At 48.9% G+C, this 19426-nt stretch overlaps 1 protein-coding gene across 3 annotated transcripts in view; it reads right to left on the bottom strand.

Moving 5' to 3' along the window:
* CUX2 (cut like homeobox 2) overlaps positions 1-19426 on the bottom strand; it is a 53708-nt gene that overhangs the window by 13311 nt on the left and 20971 nt on the right. For 2 of the 3 annotated variants that reach the window (XM_021413058.1, XM_021413059.1), the window contains exons 1-2: positions 2867-2932; positions 2607-2700 (exon numbers count right to left, since the gene is read on the bottom strand). In XM_021413058.1, the coding sequence (XP_021268733.1) occupies positions 2607-2688 (82 nt within the window). In that variant the 5' untranslated portion in view covers positions 2689-2700; positions 2867-2932. Of the gene's footprint in view, positions 1-2606; positions 2701-2866; positions 2946-9254; positions 9447-19426 lie in introns of those variants that run through there. The other variant, XM_021413060.1, reaches the window with a different exon arrangement.

Genomic DNA, 19426 nt, shown 5'->3' with positions numbered 1-19426 from the left:
AAGTTCAAGAAAATGCCTCCTATTGAGCCAGGTTAATATAGGTTCGGGGTGCTTTATTTTTTTTTTTTCTTTGTGGAAAAGAGAGGAAATAGATTGGAATTCTCCAGGGTCAAAAAGTTAGATAAACAGGGAAGTGTGACGGAGCTGCACAGTGGCAGGCATCCAAGGGGAAAGCAGCATAATGGGGATGGAAAAACCCCAATGTGTGGCTGCCTCTGTGGGAAATGTGAGTGTTTTGGGGGTGTCTGCCCCCAAATGCATAGGGTTTGACCCGTGGTCCTCCCTTCTAGCACCCAGCATGGATGTGAGCAGCAAAATGGGCCTGGGGTCCCCCAGGACTCCACTGGACCACCTAGTGCAAATGCCATTGGTGCCACCCCTCCTGGAATGCTTTATGGGAGCTGGCGTCACAGCTCGGTGCCCATCCAGCTGCGAACACGCTGGGGAAACTCACTCAAGAATTTTGGGAACTGCCCCCTCCACCATCCCAAGCCACAGGGGATGGAGGGTGAAGATGCGCAGCACAGCCCCGAAGAGGGCTGGATGCTCTCCTGGACATTAATAACGCCTGTAAGCAGGCGAGCTAACGATGCGGGTAATTACACCCACGGCAGAGGGGCTGGGGACTCCCCCTGTGCTCTCCCCGGAGCTGGGGCACTGCCGATAAATGCTGGGGCAGTGCCCGACACGATGCACACTGGCAGCTCCACTCTTCCCCGCAATGAGAAATCACATCGGAGCCGTTGTCCTATAGGCTCTCTCTATATGTGTTTTAATATTTCTGTCTATATAATAAGTCCTGCCACTAGCTGGCGTTATTGGATGTCATTTAGCAGCAGTGCTGCAGAGGGACTCCAATCTCTGCTGTGTCCCCAGCCCTGGCACCGTGGGAGCCTTTCTCACACCCTCACAGCACCCCACAGCACCAAATGTCCCCAGGGAGCTGCAGCCCGTCCCTGTGCCCTCTGTACTGGGGGACAAACAGGAGCAGAGGGTATCCACAGAGCATCCATGGTGCATCCAGGTGAATTCGTGTGCATCCAGGGTGCATCTGTGCTGTATCCACATGAATGCATGGTGCAACCACAGTGCATCCACACTAATCCATAGTGCATCCATGGTGCATCCACGTGAATCCATGGTGCATCCAACAGTGCATCCACAGTGGATCTGTGGTGCATCCACATGAAAGCACAGTGTATCCACAGAGCATCTACCTGAATCTACTGCGCATCTGCAGTGCATCTATGCTTCATCCGTGTGCATCCATGGTGCACCCACATGAATTCACAGTGCATCCGCGCTAATTCACAGTGCACCCATGGTGCATTCACATGCATCCGTGGTGCATCCACATGAATCCATCACACATCCTTGGTGTACCCACGTGTGCCTGTGCTGCATCCCAGCACCAGCAGCCCTCGCACCACGCTGGCACCCCTCATGCTGCCTCATCCCAACCTGCTCCACCCCATCCACCAGAGCCCTACGAAACCCTCCACGCGTCAAAGCCAGGCTTAAATCAAATCATCCCCAACAACAATGACATTAATTATGCTTTTAACACATTTTACTGCTTCTCCCCCTTCCCTTCACGCCACATCTGTGTGAACAATATCCCAAAGATTTACGGTTTTCTCCCGTAATTACAGACACACAGCAGCTCACTTATCACAATTCTTGCTGAGCAATCAGGCTCTGTTGCAGTCGCTGCCAGAGATTTGTGTTGACAGCAGCCATTCAGAGCAAAAAGTGTCGAATCAGGACTTATGGTGTGCTTGGGAAGTGTTCGGCTGCAGAGAGACACACGGATGGGGATGGACAGGGACAGAGTGCACATGGGTGTGCACATGTGTGGGCATGCAATTGCATGTGATTGCACAGGTGTGCATGTGATCGCATGAGCACAGGGAGAAGTGCTGGAATATGCAAATGTGTGCATGTACATGGGACTGCACGTGATTACATAGGTGTGCATGTCATTGCATGTGACTGCATATCATTACATGCAGTTGCACATTACAATTACATGTGCATGTAATTGCACTTGTGTACATGTGATTGCATGTAATTGCATGTAATTGTATGAGCACAGGGATAAGTGTTAGGGTCTGCACGTGTGTGCATGCGATTGCATGTGTTTGCATGGGTGTGTATGTGACTACAAGTGTTTGCACAGCTGTGCATGTGGCTGCATGTGTGTGCACCCCTGTGCAGGTGGCAGCGTGTGCAGGGAGGGTGCAGAGGAGGTGGAGAGGGCAGGAAGATAACTGGATTCTGCAAAGCGAGCTGACATTTGGTTCTTGTAGCGCAGGATAAAATTTAATGAGGACAAAAATATGTCTCCCTAATTCCCCTAAGAAATCATTAAAACATTTTGTTATTCCTAAATGTCTGGAAAATGAATTAGTGGCCCTGCAGGAGCCTTTCCGTGCATCCTCAGCCCTTTGGAGCTCTCCGTCCTCAGGGGCGGGTGCAGCCCCGGGGCCACCACACAGCGCTGTGCCTCAGTTTCCCCCCGAGCTGCGTGAGGAGCCCCTGGGGGGGGTCCCAGCCCCCACAATCCGCTGCCAGGAGCTGGGGCTGCGTCATTTCACCCAACTTACCGTCAAAAAGACAACTGGGGATAGCCGCAGTGTTATTACAAGGGCTGAGCAAATGTATTCCTTTTCTAATGTCAAGATGCATTTGGCTCAGGGGCTGAAACACAGCGATGGCAAAAGCTGTTTCCACTTGTCTCTTCAGTTGGGATTTCCAAAGCAACATGCAAAGAGCGGACGTCTGCGGGGCCGGGGCCGGGCGCTGTGCCCCCGCTGCTCGGCGCTGCCTCCTCGCTATGCAGCCAGGTCGCCGCCACGGTCCTTACCTGGAGCCTCGATCAATTGCTTGCAAACGCTCAGGAAAGCCGTCTCAGCCTCTTTGCTCCTCTTACTTAGTGCAATCACCTGCAGGGAGATGGGAAAAGGGCGGTGAGGGATGGGGCTGGAGGAGGGAAGGACTCATGGGGAAGGATAGGGGCACAGGATGGTGTCCCTGCTCGCATCCTGTGCACTGCCTTGGGCAGAACTCTTCGCGCCGCTGTAATGTCACGCCACTCTGAATCATTGATGCACTCTGAGTAAATGAAAATTATAATTTAATGCCAGCGCTTAAATAAGAAATAAGATTTCTGCCTGGTATTGTGCTGGTGTGACAATGCTCACCCTAAGGGAGGATGCTCGTGGGGTTCTTTACAATAGGACCAGCACTCAGACAGCTCCCAGCTCATTTCCCCTGGTCCCCTTTGCCACTAGGGCCACGCTGTGTCTGCTGCCGGTGGGGAGGTGGCACACCGCCATGCTACCAGACCAATTGTGCCTTCATCTGCCCCATTCAACATTCAGTGGTGGGAACCATTCACTCCTGTTTGCTTTCACAATGCGCCGCTGCCCACTGGATGAGTTCCTCCAATGCTACGCCATGCATGTCCAGGACAGGGCTCCAACAGGACAAGAAAACCTCCATGAATGTCCCACTGCCCCCAAGAGCCAGGTCTTGGGGTGACTCCACTAGGGATGCCCCCATCTCAAATAGCCCCCATGCCCAAAACTCAACCCCAACACAGCCAAGGCACAGCACACCCCTTTTTCCCCCCTTCCCCTTGCTCATGGAGCTTGCTGCACGCTGCACCAGCCTGGATGCAAATTGCTTGTCATTCAAAACAAAAGCAAACTGCTCATTTGTAATTCAGCAGCCACCTGAGCAAAGCTGTCTTCTCCTTCCCAGCTCATGGGCACTGGAGCACAAAGATCATTTTTCTGTTGTTAAAATTGTATAAGTTGGGCTTTTTTTAGCATCAAATATACAAACGGACTTTCCTGTTTGCAGTTGAAGAGGAATTTCCTGTTTGCAGTTTCAGCATTGGCTTTGAGGCACACTGAAATTCTAATAATAAAGTTTAGAGTGGGAGGCATTGAATGGAAGGTGATGGGAGAGCATCGTGTCAAGCGCTCTGTGTCCCACTGAGCCAGCACTGAGATGGGCCCACTGAGACGGGCCAGGGCCCCAACTCAGGCCATTCCCATGGGTTTTATTCCTGAAGTCACCTTACACAGCGTTCATAGAATCATAGGATCATTAAGGTTGGAAAAGACCACCAAGATCATCCAGTCCAACCATCCACCCATCACCACCGTGCCCACGAACCATGTCCCTCAGTTCAGCATTGGAGAGAGGGAAGATATGGGACTTTGCTACTTCCCCAGTGTCCCCACAGAGGGCTGAGCACCTCAGTGGGAGCTGCAGGAATGAGGAGCTTGGAACAGCTTTCAAGGATTTTGCTCATCTCGAGTCACAGCATTTTGTTTCACTTCAGGTTTGGTTTTCTCCTGAAAACTACTGAGCAGAGGCAAACGGCCAAGCAAAACATCATTTTGGGACCCCAAAGCTGCCCAAACCGTTTGAAAACACTTTCATCAAAGTGAAACATTTGGACATTTTCCAGGGATATCCTCTACTTGGGCTGCAGCTTCTCATTAACCACAGCAGACGTTGAGGATTCCAGTTCATCAGCCCCAAAATTACACTTTTTGCCCCCAAATCCATCCATCCCCATGGCGTGGTGGCTCCCAGTGTCCATCCCATGGCTTTGGGTTGCTGAAGGCACCTCTCAGCCTCAGGGCTATGTGCTAATAGTGAACCAACCACAGCAGATGGATTTTGAGCCAGCTCTGCTCTTTCAGCATCCCACTAAACTTCAGGAAATGTCAGCGACAACGATCAGTAAAACTTCCCATGGCCTTTGGGATAATTTGGGACAGTTCTCAAAATAGGCAGTAGGTGGGGTTTTTAGCAGCATGACTGAAGCCCTCCAAGCTGAATAAATCCCCCCAGCCGCAGCCCTGGGGGCATGAGCCCCAAACCAAGCTTCTAGAGAGCAGGTTTGGCAGAAAAGCCAAATTCTCATTAATTTTGCTCTTTCCTCCCCCGTTTCCCCTGCGGCATGGGCTCAAGGTGAGCGCGGCGCGGGAGCGGGGCGCGTGATGGATGACATTCCCGCGCCGGCTCTTTTTCATGGCTGGTGACTTTCCAGCAAAGCAATTATCACTGTAGAATGCGTAATAGCCTAATTAATTACTATTGTCAGGCTGGCCTCTGTGCCATGATTATACCTTACGAAGCCAACTTTTTAAACATTTGGAAGCAGAAATATTATTATAATTGACTGACAAAGCGGTGAAACTCCCCAGCCCGGCCGTGTGCCCGCATCCATACCGCGTGGGATCCAGCACACGCTCCTCCCCACATCCTCGTATCAAGTGCGGGATAAGTATCAGTTATTTCCATTTAAATACTTGTGGCAGTGGAACACAAATGAGCTCTTTCTACGCAAGGAGGAACAGCTGTTGGGGGAGAAAGCAGCAGAGACCCCAAACGCTGAAGAAAACTGATGAAAAAATACATTCAAGCTATTTTCCTCTCTTTTTTTTTTTTTTGCTGATGGATAAAGAAGTCAGGGATAAAAGTGGGAGGGATGGGAACAGCCCCACTGCACGCACACCCAACCCTTCGTTCCGCTCCAACTCATTCCTCCACAGGCAGAAAGCTTACATCGCTTTCACAAGGCCAAAAAGCAATTCGCGTCAAAAAGATCAATAATATAAAAATAAAGCCTGAGAATTCTAGTTAAAGGGAACGTCATATAAATATGTTGTTCACGTTCATGATTCGCAGATTAAAAAAAAAAATGAATCAATATAAGTTCTTCAGATGATGTTATTTCTAATGAGAAATATACCGACACTGCTGCAAATAACTGCTTAACCGAGGAAAAAAAAAAAGCATTAATAATTTACTTCATAATGCGTAGGCTATGAAATGAAAGAAAATTGCTGCTGGTTCTTAATTTTGTTGTAATACTTCCTGACAAGTTCAATGACACTTTGGCAAAGTTCCTGAGAGCAGAGGCAGAGGACGCCAATCTCAGTGGGATTGGTTTTGCCCCTTTTCCCACGTTGGCAGTGGTGTCATCACCCATTGGTGCTGTTTGGAGGTGCCAGGTAGCACCACTGGGAGAAGTTTCCCTTGGCCTTCATCTCCTGCATTTCCATCCCCATCTCCACGGCTCCAAATTTGCCACGCGGAGCATCCAAGCCATCCCCAGCTGAGGCCCAACCTCAATTCCCAACGCGGCAAAACCATCTCAGGAATGCTTTGCATTTTCACCAGCACAGTTCTCTCTACGTATCTTTTTTTTTTTTCGCTGCCAAGTTTAGACTTTTTCCCCAAATTTATTTTTTCAGTGCGTTTGCTGACAGTTGGCGACCGTCAACCATCTGCCACCCGTGCGCGCGCCGGAGCGCGAGGCTGCGGCGCGAACTGAAGGATGCCAGGCAGCGGGGACCAGAAACACCCCACCGGGTGGGTTTATTCCCACATTTACAAGAAATATTTTCTTGCAAAAATATGCAAAACTCGCAAGATCGGGGTGAGGAGCTGCCTCTGCCAAAATTAAAAATCACCGCAAGGCTCGTGTCAATGGAAGAGGCGGTCTGAGGGACTTAAGATCACACCATGATGCATTATTAGGTTTAATGCAGCACAGTGGGGATTGAAATGCAGTGATATGGGATCCCTGCTCACAGCTGGGTGGATTTCGGCTGCACATCACCCAGGCTAAGGTTGTGGCGTCCATCCCGCAGGACAGCGGCATGGGTGCACAAAGTTTCACCTCCAATTTAGCAGAACAAAACTTTTAATTTAGATGTTTTCACCCATCTATCAGAATAAAAAAAAAAGTAAGTTTAAAATAATGACTGTAATAAATGAAGGTAATTAATTGTAGTTTGTTCCTTTACTGTCTAGTCAGCTTAATTTTACCTTTTCATCTAATAATGAGAAAATAATTTTTGTGCTCTGAGGGTTAATGATATGTAACTGCAAGAGCTGCTAATTGCATGTTGCAAACTATTCATCAAAATCCCCATCTGCGCTACTTGATTATGTTTGCTAAATTATTGCTTTGAATTATCTTTCATAAAGCAACTTTTGTAATTAGCAGGGCTTTCGCTTTGCTCTTTTCTCCGTTGCAAGGATATTCAAACTTGGTCCGTTTCAAGCTGTTGCCATTAAGCTGCCATCGCGGGCAGCTTTTCGTGATTCTCCGACAGAGAAATAAACTGGCCTTTATCTAATCAGGATGGAAAACAAAAGTCGGGTTTTCTCTCGGTGGGGACGATTTATTCCTTCCTTCAATCTCCCTCCTGGCCCCCATTTCTCCTTCCTCGAGAAAGAAATTATATAGGAAGGATGCAGGAGCTTAAATGTATATGAGCTGCATTTCGAAATGGCAGAGAAACAGCAAAGAAGCCCATCCACCGCAGCACAGGTTAATATTTTAGAATTATTTTTTTATGCCCATTTACAAGAGGGACTAGAGAGGGAACTCGTGCCATTCATCACCACATTTTTATGGGCTCCTTCCCATGACGCAGATGATGTAGCGTCCTGCTCTCCCTGTAAATATTCATGGGGAGCGCAATGAAAAGTGCAGCTTGCAAAAAAAAAAAAAAAAAAACAACCAAAAATTTAAGACGGAAAAAAAGGAGGAAAAAAAGCCCCCCTAGAGAAAAAAAGGGGGAAGAAAAGTCCCCCGAGTGGGCTCATGCCTCCATGTGCAATCATGGAGATGCCAACATGAGGACCACGTGCAATGAGCAAGCATCACCCCTTGGCCCCATCCGGGGTTATCAGCACTGATCCAGCAAGTGATAGAGGGGCAACATCCACCCCACAGGTAAGAGATGAAATAACCCCACCTCCCTCCAGCAAGGGCAGGTGAGACTCAGGTGATGGGTGGGGAGATTAAGCAGCACTTCATAGAATCATAGAATCGTTCAGGCTGGAAAAGATCACTAAGATCATCAGGTCCAGCCATCAACCCATCACCACTGACCATGCTCCTCAGTGCCGTCTACACGTTTCTCAACACTTTGGTCTCCTTCCTGTCCTACATGGAAAGGAAACACGAACTCAAGGGAGTTGAGTTTATCCCAATCCACGTTTTGGGATAAATTCTCCTAAAATCTGCTCTGAAGCACACCTGGAGAGGAGGAGGGCAGCCACACTGGTAAAGAAGCTGGCACCAAGCCAGGGATCGCCTCCCGGTGTCACCTCTGCCACCATAAATCCAAGGGCACTTGGTGGAGGAACAGGATGGGCCTCGCAGGACAGAGCCCATTCGTGCACCGTGGATCTAATGAAGGCTATTGGAAAAAATGCAGTATTTAAAAGACTGGAAATGTATTCCTATTGTTATCACTCTCTTTTATGTGTTTATGCATAGTGCATTGGAATGAATCAATACTGGATTGCCCTATAAATAAATGAGCATATCAGTAAACTGAGTAATAAAATGAAGTGATGAAAAATATGGAAATCAGCCGCATTTGTGTAAATCCAGTTATTGTTTACTTTAATATTTTCTTATGCAGTTACGTAGCTCCAAAGAGACAGATTTAAAATAAGGTAATGCTCAGCAGATGACAGATCCTAATGTGTCGCTGCCGGCAAGCGCGGCGTGCCGACATCTCCCCAGGGGGTTTCCATCTGAGCACATCAGAGGAGCGCAGCGAGCAGCCCCTGGTGAGGAGCATCACAGACACAAGGAGACAGCAACAGATCCCATGGGGATGCGTCACCTTGGCCCATCCAACCCCAGACCAGAACCCATGCACACGAGCTCTGAATGCCGCTGGAGTCCCCAAGGACCGCAGGGATCAGAGAATCAGAATCATAGAACGGCTTCGGTTGGAGGGGACCTCAAAGATCACCCAGTTCCAATCCCTTGCCACGCACAGGCTGGTTACCAATGGCAAGATCAATCACAGAGCATCCCAGCATAGGGATCACATTGGCTCGAGAAGCTACAGCTGGGATGATGCATCCTCACTGAGCATCCCCTGCGATACTCTTGGTTTTTCCATCCCATCCGCCTCCAGTCCAGCAAACAGCCTCCGCTGACATCTATTTTGGAGTTGCTCTTTTTTTTCCTCTCCTCTCTTTTTTTTTAAACATTTTTTAGAAAAAAAAAAACGTATGTCCCCCATCTGGGCTGTGATCTTGGCACCAAGCACTCAGCACTTCCTTACTGGGATTGCCATGAGACCCACAGCCCAAACCCCGGCACGACAGCACCCGCATGAGACACAGCCACAGGTTGGGGGCTGCCATCCATCCCCATGGCTAATCAGCTCCCTTCCTTGTTAGTCACTTACGTCTCCAGTTCTCAAACTCTGGTTGCAACAGAGGGAAACGCGCCGTCCTGCCGAGTTAATTCTATGACAGCAAATATACTGTACTTCAGGTACATTTTTCTTAAATTCCCGGCTGAGTTCAATTAAATGTTTATGAGGCTGTTCGCATTCCCCCCGCCGCGCTGCCAGCTCAGGAGCAGCAGAATTCAGCTCCTTCTGGAACAAAACAAAAACAAAAGAGGGGGGGGGGTGAAAAATAGAAAGAGGGGGAAAAAAAGAAAAAAAAAAAGTGTTTAGTAATTCCCCTGGAATGATTCCAACGCGCGTTGGCAATATTGATGGGGAGGGGTGTTGTATGAATAATTGAAGAAAACGGGTACGCAACACAACAGCAAAGCAGAGGCAAGCGGGTGGCTGCGATAATCAGGAGCTGATCAATATGCTCCGCTCCCCAGCCCACCCCCCTCCTTTCTTTTCCAAAAGGAGCAGTGACATAAGCTCATCAGTAACTGTAAAAAAACATCGCACTCAGAGTGTCAAAATAGTCAAGTACAGCATATTGTATTGCCAGATTTGATTCGGAGTCCACTCTGCTGCCAGCTTACATACATCAGCGGCGAGGGAAGCAGTCCAACTGTGACTTACTTACACTTAAGTGTTCATAAATAAGAATTTCAGGATATGTATGGCTTTTTAATTTCGGCAGAATTTGAAACAAAACGGTGGGGCTGATCGGAAATAAACTGACCCTCTGTGCCACCGCCATAAATCACAGCCCTGGCTCTGGTGTTCAGCGGTGCCACCACCAAGGGTGACATAGGACAGCCACTGCTGAGGGTGACATGGGATGGCCACCACCAGGGGAGACATGGGACAGCCACCGCCAGGCCACCGAAATTCCCAGCTCATCCCCACCATCCCCTGGCTCACATCGGAATCACATAGAGCATTAAGGCCGTGAGCTACGGCAAAGCAGAGGGGCCTTTGTCTGATGCGAAGATCCGCCGGGAGCTCGCAGCCCCGCCACGAGAAGCTCATTAGCCAGACTCTAATTACTGCCCTGCAGTCTGCGGGAAGAGACAGAAACCATAAAATGCAAAGAGGGGGACACTATTAATTGCTTTTTGATGAATTGGGTGGCAGGGGGTCAGGAGGTGCTGGTGTGGGCAAGCCCCAAGCATCCCTGACTGGATACTGGGTACCCATAAAGGGAGTGCTTGGGCAAAGTGGGTTTGCAGCAGGGCTAAGGTGGGAAGCAGCAGGCAGGGATGCTTGGGTGGGGGAATAAGGATGCTGGTTTTGGCTGAGCTAACAGCTGTCAGTGCTGGGAAGAGGGATCAACATTTGGAACCCCCTGGATAAGGAGCTATGGGACAGGAGGGACACTGCTGGAGAACCCCTCTGTCTCAGCTCTTTTCCATGGGGCCAGAGCATCCCTCTTGCTATTTTTCAAATCTCATTGCTCCCACATGCCCATCCGGCATGGAGGACGGGGGGCTGCACTGGCAGGCAGGGGTACCCAAGCCATCCATCATCCCCTACGTATTATGTAAATCTGTGATGCTAAAGATGTATGGAGTCAATTATCAGGGGTCACCACTGGGTGTAAAATTCATACAATGAAGCTCCCGGTCTCAAATGAATTTGTGAGAGATTGCAAGCTTACTGCCTTTTATTGGACAATATAAATATTTCACTGTTATATAAAAAAATATTGGAGAGAAAGCAGATAAAACCAGGTCCTGTGTGTATACAGAGAAGCAGGGAGTGAAAAACGGCCGTCAGCATCTTTCTAACAGCCTCGTGGTGCGGTACGGGAACACGGGGTTTTATGAGTGGGCTGGGGATAGGGGGAGCAGAGTGAGCAGAAAAGCCCCCCCAGCACAGCCCTACAGCAGTGGGGAGCAATTTGGTGCACTGTGGATGGGCTGCTGGTGACAGTGCAATTATCAGCGCCGAGAACATCACAATGGGGCCACTGGGGCTTGACTGCGGTGCTGGTGGGGACAGTGCCACCAGCCAACATGGCTCCATGCCCACACCTTCCTTCCCCAATATCCGGTAGGCCAACCCACTTCTGTGACCGTAAAGTGGGAGAAAAGGAAAAAAATAAATAAATTAAAAAGCCTATAGGAATCGATCCCTCTTTCTCCATCTACCTATATTTTATTAAAAACTTTCACATCAATATTAATGGTTAAATCCTCGCTGAGCTGAGTTTAATCACCTGTAAACTGCATCCCCAGCCTCAGCGCTTTGCTGCAGGGTATGACCCAAGGTGGAGTGCTGCCCGCAGCCCCCAGTGTCCGCATCTCAGGTCCCCTGCTGTTACCTACGGCCACACAGGGAGGGGACATCAGGTGCTGAGCCAGAGCCATGTCCCTATGACACGGGCAGGGGCAGGGATGGAGCCCAAAGGAGAAATGAGGGGGGAATGAAGGAGAAGGGGAAAATCAGGATCCTGGGTAGAAAGTGGTTCACAAATATAAAATATCTGGGGCTCTTGCTGCCAAAAGGTACATGCTGTCAGATGCTACGTGAATCACAATGCTTGCATAGGAAGGATTTGAATGGAGTCCATTAGTGCCCAGGATGATGAGTCAGGACCAGGGGCAGGAGCTGTGAATTCACGCCTGGCTGGAGCGAAGGGAGAGCATCGGCCAGGTTCAAACAGACCCTGCTCAAGGTCCCAAGAAGGGGAAATATGCACTGATAGTGCTGGCTACAGGCTTTCCCATACGGTCAGGAACTCCAGCACGGTGCCATGTAGCGTGCAGGCGTGCGTTCACATCCTGAACTCTGCACCCCAGGCACAAAGCAAGCGGCTGCGCTGCTGGCTCCAGCCATCTGAAATGGAATCGGGCTCTACAGCACTTTATCAAAGCGCTATAATGGGATCTCGGAAAGGGCAGAGATTGGAGACACGCGGTAGACTTCCATTCCCAGGGAGATATGAAAAAGCTGCGTTAAAAAAAATAAATAAATACATATATCAAGGGCTGCTATCTCACGGGGTATATTGGGGGCTGCTGGCGGATATTCTGCTGCTTGCTCTCCACATTGATGCTGATGCGTGGCAGTGGGGCTGCAGGGAGCCTGGCACCGTCCCCCAACCTCACAAACCACCCCCAGCCAGGGGCAGCCCCGCCGGCGGCACTGGAGGGCCCCGCTTCCAGCAGAATATTCATTCATTACCATATTCATTCAGTGTTTATCTCGCAGATGTACGGATCCGTTACAATGGAGAAAAAAGAGAACTCAGAATTTATTCTCAAAAGATATTCAAATTAGTTAATCAAGAGTCCTTTTATTACGTGTCTCATGTACCAGCAGCAACTATCCATCGAGATAAATGATCAGCTGCTAATAACTGATTACATTGCAGCAAGTGTTTTCTTATCCCTATTACCACCATGTTTAAAGACATTTTATAAATTTCTAATTATTGCAAATTGTTTCTCCTTTTGAAAACATCTTCCCATAGTCATCAGCTGTCAGTTTCTCCCCATATCTCTCTTGCTGAAGGGAGTTAATAGGGAGGGAAGCACAGAAACAGGCACCCCAACCACCTTGTCCCCATTGCCCCTGCTCACATGACCCCAAAACCTCCCCAGACTTCCCATGGCCTGGAAAAGGGCCTGGAAAAGCAAACTAAGGGAGATGGAAGGCAAACTGAAAGCAGCCATGAGATTGATCAGGCTGGGACTGTGCTGTCTTAAAGCATGATCCATCTTGACAAGCACGGCGTGGTGGCTGGGGCCGTTTTCCTGGGAAGGATTCGCTGTCCAGTGAACCACGGAGAAATAAATAAACCAGCAGTATATAATGTGGCTCCTGACAAGTGCAAGACATCCGTTCCTAAAGACACTGGCATCCGAGGTCAGCGCGGTGCTTAGGAGGGTGCTAAATAAGATCCTGCTTTCCTCCTGCATATTTTACAGATGAAAGCTGTTCCAGCCTGACAGAAATAGTTAAGAGGGTTCAAAGCCAACGAGGACTTTAAATCCAGCCACCGGCCCCATGCCGCCACTCCAGCCTATTTCTGGGATCCATTCATTACAGCAATCAATCAGCTTAAAAAAAAAAAGCAGCAAAAGCGATGATAAAAAACCCTCTAAACACTCTTAGATGCTTTAATGGAAAATGGATCTCCTTCCATCGCTTCAGAGCAGTGATCCCCGAGCCATGGGACAAGCTGTAACCAGGGGAGAGGGGGAGGAAGAGGAGGAAGGCTCCAAGAGAGCAGGGCACCCAACACAACATATCTTTGGGGCAGGGCATGGCTGCCGGGAAGGGAAGGGGCCATGGGCAGCGGCCTAGTCCCGCCGGCGGAGGCCTCTTGGCTCCGTGGGGGCTCAGAGCAGGGGAGGAGACGCCGCAGGCACCAGCCAGGCCATTATACGCTTTATTGATGCTGTTCTGAAGAAAGCTAATCAATATATTAGATTTCCCAAAGAAAGAAAACACCAGCTGCCAGCAGCGCACGGCTCCTCGGCCGCGCCACGGCTCTCCATCAAGGCCAGGGGCATGTGGGTCGGGGTCAGGTTCAAGAGGAGGCCTGGCACTCGCAGGGTCAGGCCAGGGCCATGGCTGGGCTCTGTAGTGGGGTCCCCTGAGCCCTGGTGGGCCAAGATAAAGCCAGGAACCCCACAGACATCCTGCACAGCCTCCATGTAGGGAAATGTCAGGGGACAGGCCTGTGTCCTACCGGGTAAAGCCTGGGGATAGATCTGTGCCCTACAGGGCAGATCCAGGGGATAGACCTATGTCCTACAGAGCAGAGCCTGGGGATAGACCTGTGCCCTACAGAGCAGAGCCAGGGGATAGACTTGTGCCCTACAGGGCAATGCCTGGGGATAGACCTGTGTCCTGCAGGACAAGGCCAGGGGATAGGCACAGAGCCCAGGGTGGAGGGAAGACATTTTGGGGCCTGTCCCTTGCAAGCTGTATCTGCTCAGCAAAACCACTGCAGCAGCACTACACGGTCCCAAAATTTCACCACGGATCATCAGTGCGATGCCCTGTGGACAGCCTGCGTGCCACACCACAAAGAAAGGCCCCAGCAAGTGGCATAACGCTGGGAATCCAGCAATGGCAAGGAGGATGAATGACATAATGGGGAATTGATCAGTGTTCTAATAGAATTAGATCATTTGGGGGTTTGTAGAGCTGTTTCCCGAACCCCAATATTGGGTAGATTTGTAGTCCAAAGCCTAAAGCAGGGCGCATTTAAACAAGGCAGAGTCAATGTCCCACATTTCCCCAGGATTATCTGAACCATATCAGATATAATCCAATGATCTGTAAAGTGATTATACCCAACTGAATATAAGAGATCTCTTCTGGTAATGCAATATTTCATCCAGCTGCAGACATTAGGAGGAGGCAAACAAAGGAGGAGATTTAATAAGTGGAAATAAAACTATAGGCAGAGATAGTTTTAATTTTTTTTTTGTATTGCATCTAATTGCAATCAACAACAGACATCTGACACAGTGACAGCATCAGCAAAATTGCTGCTGAGAGCACAGAATCTTTGTCTAAAAATAATCAGACATTCAGCGTGCCACTGTTTGTTATAATGGTAATCGATGCTGGAGGCTTTGAATTCCATCAATTTATAGATCTGCTCTGTTCTGCCTGGTGATTGTGTTCTGCACACATCTACTCCCTCTCAGCGCAGGCAGCGCCGGGGCACTGTGTGATTAAGATAAGCTCAGATTCCTTTCATACATTCCTTATCAGCTCTAATTCTCCACCAGGCAGAGATGTTCGCAGCAGTTAAAGATTAGTTCAGCTTCTCAGACGCCAAATTTGAGGGTATTGATCAATAAATCAAATCAGAGCAATCAATTGCCCAATCAGAAGAGTCTAGCCGATGCATTATTACTGGCGCCTTCGAACCAGGGCTTTCATGGGTTTCATCAAAACACTGCCTGCCTGGCTCCCCGCCAGCTCCCAGGCTGCCTAATAGACTCCGCAGCAGAGGAGCTCCAGCCCAGCAGAAGAGCAATAAATTTCTCATCAAACAGCCGATAGAGAAACAAGATGAACATCTGTTTTGCTGCAATGAAACTCCTGTGTTCTTCGGGATCTGCAAACCAGGTCTGACAGACCACCCCAAAGGCAGCTTTGCCTTCCACAAAGCAGCAAAGCAGAATATTTGCCAGTTATTTCAATCAGGTAATTTAAGAAGACTTTGCATTCGCCTCTCTGCAGCTGCTGGAGCTTTACAGACAGGATTCCAGCTCAGTCAATAATAAAAGCCATCCTGGGACCCTGTACTATGAAGGCAATTTTATGATACCCATTATGTGGCAATGTAACTTCATTAAAAGCTGTTTATTCCCTCTAAGCATTTTAAGCACTTTCCCTCACCCATAAAGCAGAGCCTCCCAATGCACCAGGAAGGGGTTTTTTTTGTTTGTTTGTTTTGTTTTTTACAAAAAGCCGTTTTCTGGCATTTCCTTCTTGGGTCACTCCCAACGCCGAGGGCATCCTGAGCATTGCCTTGAGGTGATACCCACTGGTGGGGGCACAGCACCCGTGTGCTGCTCCAAAATACACCCAGTGACTAAATTCACTCACCTGGGGCAAAAACATCCCCTCCCTACACCCCTTGAGACATCAGCGCCTCTATTTTGTAATGTCCATGGCAGCTGCAGGGCGTCCTGAGTGCCTTCCCCATGGAAAAAGAAAGAGAAGCCATTTCCCAACCGTTTCTTGCAAAGGCAAGAAAGGAGAAATAAAAGAGAGTGAAAGCGCAGCACAGAGCTGAGCACCATGTGAAGCAGCCCCGCACCAGCCGGGTGCCTGCTCCGAGAGGCAGCCGTATATTACATTTATTGTGCACTCAAGATGAGCTACGATTCCTGCAGCTCTATTTAGGTGACATTTATTATGCTGGCTTGTTTTATAAATTAACATGGACAAGGGACCCTAAAATTAGCTGGCATCATCTGGCTCTCTTCCGCAAAAAGGGTTTGGGGAGAAGGCTGGGGGTGCCTGGTTCTTCTGCACACCCCTCTGACACAGCTCCAACCCCAGCAACAAAATCCTGGCCATCAGGAGTCTCATTTGTATAAATCTCCATCTTTCCAGGAAAATCCTTCTAAAATCACGCATTTTTTCCCAAACCCCTGCAACACAACAGGTCAGCGCATGGCTGCATCCAACATGTACTCGAGGCTTCTTCAAACAACAGCCCTGGGTAGCCAAGGAAAAATAGAATTACTAGAATACATTTTAATTGATTTACAACAGCACTTAGTAACAGTGATAAAAGAAAAACTTGTTTTATTGGCCCGTCTGCTAATTAGCTGCACTGACTCTGGTAGGGAACGTTGCACTCGCGGCACAACCCCGACCTTCACGCAGCCAGAAGCAGCTTTCATACACAAAAAGTCCTTTGTAATAATGGGAGACAAATGTTTGCCAAGGACAACAGGCTGCTCTAAGCGTTATCACCCGCGCTCCCAACATCAAAACCCCAGCAATTTCCAACCAAAGGGAAAAAGCAGCCCCACCGTCTCCCCTTTCTGTCCATAAATGAGCCTTCATTGCAACTTCGGCAGATCCTTCCCCTAACGACTTTTAAGGGCAGCAGATAAAGTCGAAAGGAGCGCACAAGAACCCAACAAATGTTTAATATTCAATAAATGTGTCAATTTTACATACGGAGGCAAATGGGTCTTTATTGAAGAATTGGTAAACTTCCTCGGAGGAAAGTAAGTGCATTTTAGCCTTCAAGGGGTCCCTGATGAATAGAAATGGAATGTGATTTGTGATAAAACTCAGCTGCTCTATAAAAGACGTTAAATAAATGTTGCTGTTTCACTAGGGATATACAGAATTGATTGCATTATAGACTGATTTGAAGATGCACACTCCCGCAAGCCACCTGCTTGCTTCTGTGCACAGCATGGCCCAGCCCTGCTCCTCCATGTGTCCCCCAAATGCTGGTCCAGAATTTTCTGGAAATGCCATAAAAGCACCGATCCCTGCGGTTTTATTCATGGTGCTGCAGAGCTGGATCCATCCTAGCCCAGGGAAGTGCTGCATCTCAGCTCGAGGACATGGCATGTTTCTACTTAGGAGGGTCTGCTGTGATAGTACAAGCGGAAGTGGTTTCAGACTAAAAGAGGGGAGATTTAGATTGGATCTAAGGAAGAAATTATTTACACTAAGGGTGATGAGGCACTGGCACAGGGTGCCCAGAGAGGTGGTGGTGCCCCAGCCCTGCAGACATCCAAGGTCAGGGGATGGGGCTCTGAGCACTGATGGAGCTGTGGGTGTCCCTGGGCACTCTGGGCAGTGGGGCCAGATAGCCTTCAGGGGTCCCTTCCAACTCAAACCACTCTGTGATTTTATGATTACCATTTCCCAATGTCATCACTTCTGGAATTACGCACACGAAAAGCAATAAAGAACATCATCATCACCACCAGCATCCCAGGGCTGGTGCCAAGACCGAGCCAAGTTCCCATCCCCCCAAGCATCCTGCCCAGGACAAGACACAGTGGAAGCATGAGCAAAACCAAGGGTGGCAAAGCAAACATCCCGGCCTCCACGCAGACAAACGAGAGGCCGGCGGTAGCACCACGGCGAGCACAAACTGTGATCTAATTGTGCTGCTGCTCCATCATCTTTAATCAATAGCATCCAGGGCTGCCACCACTTGCACAGCCCAAATCCCAGCCTCCGCCAAGAAACAGCATGTTGTTAAAAAGCCCAATAGCTTTTCCCAGCTAATAGGTGGCTCATTCCCTCAACCCCGCTGATTTTTTAAAATAAACCTAAATTCCAATAATTGTTTAATGTTTATTTGTATTTAGCTCTGGCTCACCTACCCTGTCTTCTTGATGTCAGAAATTGATATTTGGTTCAGGTGGCTAGAAAAAAAATAATTAGGAAATGGTTTATGTATTGTCATAGTTGAACATGCTGGAGGAGCTGGTGTGTGTGCACCACGGCCTCCACACCCCATAAATTCAGATTTGTTCCAGCAGCAGCTGCAACCACAACCTTGTCCCCTCCAAGAGCATCCCCTCACCCTCTACAGGAGCATCTCCTTGTCCCCTGCAAGCATTCCCTCATCCCCTACAAGAGCATCCCTTTGACCCCACAAGAGCATCCCCTCATCCCTACAAGAGAATTGTCATCCTCAACAAGATTATCCCTTCGTCCCCTGAAAGCGCATCCCTTTGTCCCCACCACGAGCAACCCCTTCCCTGCTCACTCCAAGCCAGGCTGAAGGTGCTCCTGGAAAAGTACAGGAGCACGGCGGCCAATTCCTGCAGGAGATCCATCATGTCGGATTAGCAACTTAGTTTCTTATTAGCTATTTTCCATCCTATCATATTAATATTTGTTTTCACTAATACAATGCAGGAGTCTTATCATATTAGCAACTTTCACATCACATTAGTGAAAACAAATACTAATACAATACAATACTAATATGACATGATCTGACGGGAAATTGCTAATACAATAAGACTCCCCTACCCTACCAGTGCAGAAACCACACGGGCCCCAGTTCTGGCTCACCCTGAACAAGAAACATACCTGCTATTCCTAAGAACAACCCAGTGCTCTGTATCCAAGGGCACTGGAGGAATGAGGAATGATGCCCAACACATCCCAAAATCCTTGCCCCACCACGCAGTTGACAACAGCAGGAGGCTCGAACACCCATGTGAGCTATATTTTCCACATCCGAACTGATTTTCCTGCTTTTCTGCTTCATTTTGCTGCAAGTCCCACCTCCAGTCTCCAACCCTTCAAACTCTGGGCTGGAAAACAGAAGGCAGAGGGATTTTCCCAAGGGCAAGAAGGGGTGGACATGGTTCCCGCAGCAACTGCACCTCCCTGGCTGCGGAGAAGAGCATCCAAAGCGTTTCCTTCCAGCGGTGCCAAGCTTCAGCACACTCAGCAATTTTCTATTCTCTCAGCAATTTTCTGTTCTACTGAATTAGTAGTTTGTATTGAATTAGTATTCATTTTCCCTAATATGATGTATAGGCGTAATCGCGTTAGTGGCTCTGATACCACATTGGGCTCTGCAACGGGCGCACAGCGCTGTCCCCACAGCTAACGCAGGGGAGCAGGAGGAGATTTCACCTTGGCTTGGGCTTCAGAAACCAAACAGGTCTGAAATATCGAGGAGGTGGCTCTGCTCGGAGCCAGCACTA

The sequence above is a fragment of the Numida meleagris genome, chromosome 14 (assembly GCF_002078875.1).
Source record: "Numida meleagris isolate 19003 breed g44 Domestic line chromosome 14, NumMel1.0, whole genome shotgun sequence".
NCBI lineage: Eukaryota > Metazoa > Chordata > Aves > Galliformes > Numididae > Numida > Numida meleagris.
The sequence above is the reverse complement of the archived record's forward strand: the minus strand, read 5'-3'. Positions and strand labels throughout refer to the sequence as shown.